At 48.2% G+C, this 10,157-nt stretch overlaps 1 protein-coding gene across 1 annotated transcript in view; it reads left to right on the top strand.

Moving 5' to 3' along the window:
* Positions 1-661: 661 nt before the first annotated feature.
* LOC119436867 (uncharacterized) overlaps positions 662-10,157 on the top strand; it is a 72,826-nt gene continuing 63,330 nt past the window's right edge. The window contains exon 1 of the mRNA XM_049660054.1: positions 662-1,160. Coding sequence (XP_049516011.1) covers positions 1,083-1,160 — 78 coding nt within the window. The 5' untranslated portion in view covers positions 662-1,082. The remainder of the gene's footprint in view (positions 1,161-10,157) is intronic.

Genomic DNA, 10,157 nt, shown 5'->3' with positions numbered 1-10,157 from the left:
TGTTTCATAGCGCAGCATCTCTCTGTCTCTCTCTCCCTGTCTCTCTCGAAAATGAACGGAACCTTCGCCACGCTACAAAATATTTTGCGAAGTGCGTCTTTTCCGTGTTCCTAACCCCCCCCCCCCCCTTTTTTTTTTTTTTTTACGTTCAGCAGCATCCTCCGTGACGCAGGTCACGTCGTTATATGAGCTCTGTCTCCAAGAAAACAGAACACGTACGCCGCTGGTCGCTTTCCAAGGGTGCTTATGCAGAATAAAGGCAAAAGAAAATCATGGCAAGGAAAGAGAGGGAGGTAAACGACGACTAAATGACGAACCGGAAGGGACTCAAACAAGAGCGTTTCAAAATTAAGCTGCGGAAGACATCCAACCGGCGTCTGAAGGGGAGTGGGCGCGGGAGAAGTGCCACGCGGGGCCACACGCAGGGTTTTCAGGGGGGTGGGGCGGGGGTTGAAATGTGTGTGTGTGTGGTGTGTGGTGTGGGGGGGGGGGGGGGGTGCCCGGAAAGTTCGTCGCTGAACAAGCCACCATGAGGACGAAAATCTGGCTACTGTACATCAGCCGCGGTATCCTCGCGGACAGCCCAGGGTCGAGCCTCGGTGGAGGCTCGCTTTTAAAAAAAGGACCAGGCAGGACCTCCTCTCTCCCTTCCTTTCCATGTTTCTTTTCCATCGCCGCTTGTCGCGTGTGGGGAAATATTGACGGCAGTGGCCGCGCACAGCCAAGAAGCCTCGCGAACGCGCAAAAGCCGGCGCGCGTGTATTGAAGAGAGCCTTCGAAGAGTCTTTTTTTAAGAACCGACTCTTTCTAAAGGGGCAGCCCGCGAAAGGTTAGGCGAGAGAAAAGAAAGAGAAGAACAGACGGGGGTAAAAAAGAAAGAGAAGAGGGAAGTTGCTTCTGGTCTCAGTCGCGTCGCCGCTTTCTGGAAGCTCCTGGACATACGTTCCGAGCCGAACTCCAGCGCGCTTGCAGAGAGGAAGCGTTTCTTTCGGTGGACGGCATTCCCGGAACAACGCTAACCTTCCCGACTGTACCAGTGCACGATATTTGTAATTCCCGCGACTACGCACGACCGAGAGGAGATGGAGAAGCCCGACTGCCTCAAGGATGCCAGGGACTACAGGCGCTACACCGCGGCGCCCAAGAAGAAAACCAAAGACGTGAGTGATATACGCGGATGCGGGTGTTCTTCGCGCCTGGCAGCGCGAGAAGGTTTTTCATTTTTCTTCGTTACTTGCTTTCGCGCGCGAATCAAATGTGGTACGCTCGTGCGCAAAAGCGGCGCAGGTGGCTTCAGCATACCGAGGCGATTCGCCAAGAAAATCTTTTGTTTCCTCCTCTTTCCCGAAACACAATTGGGTGACTTGCGCCACGGAGTGCGGTCGCGCTCTCGCCAGGATCTCTTTATAATGACTGAGTGTGCCCGCGGAGTAGTAAAAATAAACGGCGCGTTTTCTGTTGACTTCTCAGCAGAAATGGCGCTTTTTTCGCTGCCATTGAAGGAAGGAACAAATTTTAAGGTTAAAAGAAGGAGGAATACATGCAAGTCTGCGCGACCTCAGATTTTCTCACATTTTACTAAGACCTGCACTACTGCTCTATGGAGACGCCGTTTGCGTATTAACGTGGACCCTTATTCACAAATAAAGTTCTGACGCTAGAACTGTTCCAAAGATACCAGTCGATCGCGATGTCAGACGTATTATTATCGAAGGCGGTAAGACAATATGACAAACTCAACATAGTGGAGAAGGGGTAGAAGTAGGAGGGTTGGAGGAGTGGGACAGTTAAAATATTTCGAACACCGCCCGTGCTACGCAGGTGAGGAAACCCGTCACGAATAGTACCACTGTACATATAGATTTCATCGTAATCTCTGGCCGCTTCATCGTGAAGAAGAGCAGATAAAAAGAATACTGCTTTTACGACATCCAAAAATAATTCACTTTTATTTTCATTTTTTTTTTTTACCATTCTGAAGCCAAAACAGAAGGATGTATTTGCTGATGACATAAAGAAAACATTCAAAAGGCATTTATGCGCTGGTACTGTGTTCCTAAGCCTCATCAACGACTATTCCACGGAAGAAGTAATATTGCTCAGTCCTGTGCCCTTGGGAGGAATAGGGCAGCACGACGGAGGGATGAGTAAGACGCTGTTCCATCGTTTGCTAACTGTGCCACATGCTTCTGTCGTTATTTTAATCGCATCCTCGCTCTCTATACTTGACCATTTCCTCGTGCACGTTTATGTTTCTCCCGTATAATTTTTATAACGCAATTACTACGTGCATAGCACGTATACAGCGGGATAAGCAAACTGCTTAGTATTCGCGGCAATTAAAGGCGGGTCAAAGACGCGTAGAGGTTCATATGATAGCTAGCGCATCGAGTAATAAAACCATTTTCTTGACGTCGGAAGAACCCGAACTGGAGTGTGACTTAACTCTCCCTGACAACGAGGAAGCCACAGATCCTCCCGGCAATTTACTTCCAAGGATTTCTGAGGGGGCTAAAACATTATTTTCTGTACGATTGTGCTTGTACGCTTTTGCAGGAAAATATCAGTCTTTTTTCAACGACGAGGTCAAACGCGCTGATTGCATCAATATAGTTGCGAAGGTCAAGAAAGAAAAAGGAGAAATATGGACATTCACTCTTTTCTGTCCGTCTGGAATATGTGTAGTGTCGAGCAACGACATCCTATTAAACCTGCAAGAGACAAAAAAAAAAAAAAAAAAAAGCGGGGGGATCCAAAATATCCTGTCTATATTAATGTCGACCTGCCCCCGTGTTATATCCAGCAGACAAATTCTTAGGGCCATGTATGTGATGGTGGAGTGTGACATGTTAAGTTGTTGCGATTTTTTTTTTCTTTCCTCAAAGCATCCGTCTTCCTCAAAGGAAGAGGTCCTGTGTTAATGTGGTGGAATGTCTGATGTAAATTTAGAGTAGCTCATGTTGTATCTATGTGTCAAAGGAATTGAGCGATACCTTCCAACGTGAACACTGTACCGTTCATCCCGCCTATCCCATGCTAACGAAAATATTTGTGAACATAGCCCGTGGTTTTTAAAGCACAGCGAAATATACTTAAGAAAAAAAGAATAAAGAAAGGACAGGCGAGGCACGCTTCGTCTGTCTTTTCCAGCTGGTCCGCAAGTTGGACTTTATCACAGATGGGATTGAGGTCGAGGACCCGCAAGATTCGGGCGTAAGGCGTGATCGCTACATCGAGTAAAGCACGTAGGGCTGAAACTCAAAACGACGTAGGCCGAGTGGGCGCAGGTTCCGCGCTTGCGCAGTACAGGCTAACATTGCATCCTCCTCGGTGATTTCGCCAAAGGACGGACGGAGACAAGTCCGGACAAGTCTCTACAGAATGATGAGATTTCAATTGGGCTACAAGCTTTTGTTCAATCTCTCAAACGAAAATAGAATAAAATAAACAGCGAGAAAATACGCACTCCAACGTAGCTGTGGTGGGCTTTATACCGAATAGGATTTTTTAATGAGCAGTTATAGCAACTAAAAACTTAATTTTGTAGAAAAAATTATATAATAAATAATAATAAAATGATGGGGAAAAATGTGAACACCAAGGTACCCGTGACCCCAGTAAACTATTAGGTGAGAGACGTCCTGGAGAATAAAATACAGGCCTGGAAAGCAGGACGTAAACCCGTCTCGCGTTGGATTCACTTGCTTCCAGGTCCTGTACTGCGGCGTCAACAGTGTGGGAGTATGACTATTCAGGCAGCTCCCTAAACAAAGAAGAGAAGATTGGCAATGCAATTAGGGTTGAAACGAAATATAGGCCGGGTGGGCGCAAGGGCCTGAATTCCTTGCCCGGCAATGCTTTAAATAAGTGAGCGCTAACGGTCACTACTCTTCCCTGTTTTTGCCGCAGCACTCCATAACTTCGCGACGTCGCCCCAAAAAATAAAGCAAGGCGGGTGCAGTGCTATATCTGTATGCACGCAAGCACGCAAATATGCAGGCAGCTTGGGGAAAGGGTGGCGGTTGACGGCACCTCTCTGGCTGTAGCAATGGACGGTCATTTGAGATCTAGTCAACAGCCTCTCTCTCTCTTTCTTTCTTTCTTTCTTTCTTTCTTCTCTCTTTCTTTTTCTCTCTGCTTGTTTACTCTTCTCTACCTTTTCCGCAAACGTCAGGAATTCATAATTTGGATAGCCGATCTGGCCGTGTCTTTGGCAGTGACAGCTTGTCATGGTAGTACTCCATGACATGCTGCATTAGCCAGCATTATTTGCAGATGCTGAATTTCATTCTGTCCACTAAGCACGATGGTTGCAGAAGAAACAAAATTCGTTGAACATCAAGCACGCGTCTGCGTGCGTGTGTGTGTGCGGGGGGGGGGGGGGCGAACGTTGCGATAAATAAGCATTAACTAAATTAAATTATGGAGTTTTACGTGCCAACGACACGATGTGATTACGAGGCACGCCATGGGGTTTTGTACTCCAGGTTAACCTTGACAACCTAGGTTCTTTAACGTGCACCTAATTCTGCGTACACGTGGTTTTTTTTTTTTTTTTTTTTTTTTTTTTTTTGCATTCCTCCTTCATGGAAATGCGGCCGCGATCGAACCTGCGACCTGCTTAGTCACTGGGCTACCGCAGCGGGTGCGATAAATAAGTAAGTAAATAAATGAGAGCGCATCAGCAGAGATCGAACGCAGGGTCATCTTGATTATATATGGTACAGGTTCTTAACTAAGTGACTGACCACCTGGAGGACCTTAGGCATCATTATCCGCCGTGGTTGCTTGGTGGCTACGGCACTGCGCTGCTAAGTGCGAGGTGGCGGGTTCGATTCCTGGCCGCGGTGGCAGCATTTCCATGGGGGGAAATGCAAACGAAGCTCGTGTACCTTGCATTGGGTGCACGTCAAAGAAACCGAGGTGCTCAAAATTAATCCGGAGTCCCCCACCAGAGAGTACCTCATAATCATATCGTGGTTTCGGCACGTAAAACCGCAAAATTTTTTTGTAACCTTGGCCTCGCCATTCTGGGTGCGTACTGCATGCAGGACTCTGAAAATGTCTGCAGCGTGCAGTTAGTGCGGAAATCATGCACGCTAGTATTGCTTCGCTTGTAGGTTACAGGGGAAAACATTAATTGGGCGTGTTTCTCAGCATAAATCACTTCGTGCAATTAATTTGTAAGGCTAAGGCAACCTCAGTAGTTACCTCCACCCCCCCTATTGCTATATCTCAACTATCATAACCTTGCGACATCCCCGCAAGACAGAGGTTTACAAGAAGGTGGAGATGTTTAAAATGTTCACATGTTACAAGAGAGATGTCTGAGTCAACCTTTCGATGAGGGACACTCACGAAGACGAGTTCTCTGATTTGGAAACATTGGCTCCATCCCTGGTTCCGACCATTACTAATCATGCGACGTGAATTACGTATAGATATACGGGACCCTACGCACCACGTTGAATTTATCAGACTTGGCAGCGTTAGGAAAACACGAGAACTATACACTCGTCTGCACTACCTCCTCCCGCCCCCCCCCCCCCCCCCCCAAAAAAAAAAAAAAAAGAGTGAGCCAACGATGACTGCTGGCACAACCTTGAAATTTTAACGCTTTGGAAGACCTGCTGGGATGCGAAAATAGAACACACACGGAAAGGCGTCAAAGAAATGACAACAATGCGCTCGTCAGACGTCATAGCTGCACTTTCGAGCTGGCACGCGCGCTCCAAGCCACAGCAAGAAACTATAAGAAAAGCAATGACACGACAGTGAGAAATATATCAACATTTACCGATGAAAACGGAACAAATCGAAATCGGAAAATGTGGCCCCGAGAGTTGAGGGGGTTGCGGGTTGGTGGCTGGGTGGGCGTCTGGCAGTCCCTGTGAAGACGAAACAACAGCGAAAGAGGGGACATCAGTAGGAAAGATTAGGGAAAGAAAACGAGGGCACCCGGAGCCGTCTGGGCAGTAAGAGACGCCAAGTTCAAGTCGCATAAAGAATGCTGGTTAGCAGAGAGAAGTTGTTGCTTTTCTAGCTGTTTGGTAATGCGGGGGAATAGATTTGAATCCGACATCGGAGTTCGCAACCTTTCTCCCGGTTGCGCAAAAAAAAAAAAAAAAAATACTCACCGCTTTGGCTTTCTAAACTGCCGCGATTGCGCCGAAACTTGTACGATGTAACCTCAAAACACGTTAGTGAAGTTGAAAACAAGGGCAGTTACTCACTCGGGCCACGAAAGGAATAGCGGGTCACCAGTTCGCGCGAGCACAAGTCAGAACTAAACGCATAAGATCCCGGCTGTACACTCTGCGTGCAACTTACGGCCTATTACGCTCTATTCACATTAACGAGAAGAAAGGGAACCGAGGGGCCCGAATGTTCGGTCCCTCTTTCTTCTGGACAACACCAAAACAGGCAACGCGGAGTTTATTCTACATTGTTCCTGTCTGTCGTTCACATTAGAAATAACCGCCCGAATGACCGCACTGGATGTACACCCGTGAGCAAAAGTATACAGACCAGGCATACCGCGATAAAGTCGATTTTTTCAACTGCCTGCGAATGCAACTTGAAATTGAGGACTGCAGTCCAAACTCAAACTTGGCATCGCGAACTTTCCAGTGTACTCGTCAATTTCAGTTTACGCATGTGAATTACGAAGAAATTCAGCTTTTTCGGAGACCCTGTGGTCCGTATACTTTTGCTCACGGGTGTACATCAATGACTGTACCATGCCTCAAGCTGCGGCACGTATACTTGGTCCATGGACAATCTCTGACTGCGCGTCCCGCGCAACGAAGGCACTTTTAACCGTTCTGACGGACATTGCTCCAGACGAGATACTTTAATTAGTTTGTATGTTCCATGTTGTGGTGTGTTTTGCGTACGTCGTGGTGTCTGTGACGTGCACCGTGCGTACCATCTCATTTTGTCACCATTCCCATCTGGAGCAGCATGCTATAGGCGTGCCGAACGGCGTAGCTCTCCAGGATTCATTAAAGAGCCTCCGCTCTCTCTCTCTATCAAAACGCCTGCGTTATGATTGTACGCTTGGCCGAACCAACTAATCCTTGGAACAAGGAGCACAAAATATAGCGTAGGTCTCCGGAGTTTATGGCGACAGGGAACGCAGTGGCATATAAGTCGAAGCGAGAGCCGTTCCCACGTATTCACGCGGCGTTCTCGCACGGTGGGTCACACTCGCGAGAAATCAATGGCATGCAGCGGGATCGCGCTCCCTGTCTGCTTTCCCATGCGCAAAAAAAAAAAAAAAAAACGGAGAGACAGTGAGTGAGTGAGTGAGTACGAACTTTATTGAGGTCCTGAGGAGAAAGAATTAAAGCGGGGCCGGAGGCCCCGCCAATCAATCCGGTGGCTCCACCCAGGTCGGGGCCGGTAGACATAGTCCTTCGGCGACGGCCCGGGCCCTCTGGACAGCCTTGAGCTGAGCGATGAGCTCTGTACTTCTGAGCGCTGAGTCCCAGGAGGACTGGTCAGGAAAGTCCGTGCCCGCGTTGGCAGGGCACAGCCAGAGCATGTGTTCGAAGTTGTTGTATTCGTGGCCGCAGTGTGGGCATGCAGTAGGAAAATCTGGATTGATCCTGCTTAGTGTTGTTGGTGTGATGTACGTCCTAGTCTGCAACTGTCTGTAAGTGACGGCCTGTGCTTTTTTTGAGGTTTTGGTGAGGAGGAGGAAAAATTCTTCGTGCTAACCTATTATTGAAGTGATCTCGTGGTATGATACAAGCGGGTCTTTGTTGTCTAAATCCCTCCAGGCTGGGTTGAAGCGAGGGGGCGGACCGCAGACGCGGAATGTGAGTTCTCGCGCCAGTTGGTGTGCCCGCTCGTTCGGATTACAGTCAGGAGGTCCGGAAATGTTTCCCATGTGGGCCGGGAACCATGTGATGTGTGGGGACGTGAGGTTATCTCCTCCCGTTTCTTGGAAGATTTTGTTGACCACCGTAGCTGCTTTCCTAGAGACGAGGGCCGCCGAGAAGGTTCTGATGGCGGTTCTTGAGTCCGAGTAAATGACGGAGGCTTCTTTGCAGCTTCGAAGGGCCACCGCGATGGCCATTTCTTCTGCTTCGTGAGTGAAGTTGGTAACCACCGTGGCTGCGTTGACGAGTGATCCATGGGCGTCCACCACAGAGACCGCGTATGCGCCTCGATTCCAATATCTGGCCGCGTCAACGAAGAGGACTTGCGTTTCGTTACGATTAATGTTGCCAAGGATTGCCATCGCTCTCGCTTTTCTCCGCCCTTCGTTGTGGGTCGGGTGTATGTTTCTTGGGATTGCATCAACGGTTATTGACCTCTTGGCATTTGTGCATAGTTGCGACTTCTCTGGCGGCATGAAGAGGGGCTGTATGTCTGCTTCTAGTAATATCTCGATGCCCGCCTTTGTGAGTGAGAGCCGACTAATTTGGGCGTTTCGCTGTGCTTCAAGGTGTTCTGTTGCCGTGTTGTGTAGCCCCAATTGGAGGAGTCGTTCCGTGCTAGTGTTTCTAGGGAGGCTTAGGACCTTTTTCAATCCTGTTCTGATTAGTGTGTCGATTTTGTTCAGCTCCGTCTTCTTCCAGTTGAGGAAGGGAGCGGCGTAAGTTACGTGGCTGATGAGGAAAGCGTGAAATGCTTTCATGAGGTTGTCCTCTTTCAGTCCGTCCCTTTTGCTAGCGACCCGTGATATGACCCTGGTAAAATTGTGGGTGCTCTTTGTGATGCGTTTTAGTGCCTCCGCGTTGTCATTGCTGTAAGCCCCAATGACCATGCCCAGGACCTTAATTGTGTTACACCTGGGGATGTTTCCTCCGTCCCTGGTGTGTAGGTGAACGGGGAGGAAGCTAAGGGGCTGTCTCTGCCTGGGGCTTTGTTTGCACAGGAGGAGCTCTGATTTGCTGGGGGAGAGCTTCAGTCCCGTGTTTGTAAGGAAAGCTTCCGTGGTGTCCAGCGCTTGCTGTAGGTTCTGCTCCAGAGTGCCTAGCGGGCCGCTCGTGGACCAAATGGTGATGTCGTCCGCGTAAATCGCGTGCCCTACCCCCGGAACTTTCGAGAGTTTGTTTGCGAGATCGTGCATTGCGATGTTGAAAAGAAGCGGCGAAAGCACTGACCCTTGTGGGGTGCCGATGTTACCTAGCATGTGCTTTCTGCTTCTGATTTGTCCGACGTTTATGGTGGCCGTTCGGTTATCCAAAAACGATCTTACAAAATTGTGGAAATTTACTCCGAGATCTAAAGTGGAGATTTCGTTGAGGATGTGTTCGTGCCTGACCGTATCGAAGACCTTTGTTAGGTCGAGCGCCAGGATGCCTTTTACATCCCTGGATTTGTTGTCTATGACGGCGCTCCTGATGAGTAGCATGGCGTCTTGCGTGGATAGTGACCGGAGAGACAAAATGCTTCTATTTTTAACGCCAAACGTCAATGTTGGTTTTCTTCAAGCCTATATAAGGGTGCGTCACCAGGGCGATATGAGGACGAAACAAGCGGGAAATTTAAGCGCGTCAAACAAATTGTGTTGGTCTAATTATTACGGATAATGACGCTAGCGTATAAATGCAGAGTGACGCAAGGATGGCCTAAAGGATAACTGTTTATTCTGAACTGATCCTTCACAAATATTAAAAAAAAAAACAAGGATGCGTCCCAAAATAGCATTCATCATGCTGCGATTTGAAACCCTTTATGGCCCTATGTTCCCGATTCGTAGATTTTTGGTGTTTGTTAACTGCACACATAGGCTATCTGAAAGCTGGCTATCCCTTCAGCACTATCCCCCCCAAAAAAGGAAACCAAAATATTGAAGATAAAACATGATGCCCATACCGCCGACATACAAATAGGCTAACGCTACTAAAAAAAAGAAAAAAAATCTAACACCGGAGTCGGCACACCCCACATACATGCACTGTATTAGAAGTCCAAAACACAATACAATAATAGCACTAGTATATGCACGCACAGAACGTCCATGCAAACTTCCAGCGAACACTCAGTGTAAGTGTTCGCCTACCCTGAGCGTTCAGGAGAGTTCAGCAGCTTACAGCAGTGTTCACGACAAACGCTACAAATGCGAATTAAAGTAAATTATCAACAACCTGATACATAAAATAGAGATTCGGTGAAGTTTGGGTTGATTTAATGGGTTACGT

This window comes from Dermacentor silvarum, chromosome 1 (genome assembly GCF_013339745.2).
Source record: "Dermacentor silvarum isolate Dsil-2018 chromosome 1, BIME_Dsil_1.4, whole genome shotgun sequence".
Lineage (NCBI taxonomy): Eukaryota > Metazoa > Arthropoda > Arachnida > Ixodida > Ixodidae > Dermacentor > Dermacentor silvarum.
Note: the sequence above shows the minus strand (reverse complement) of the source record. Positions and strands in the feature narration are given on the sequence as shown.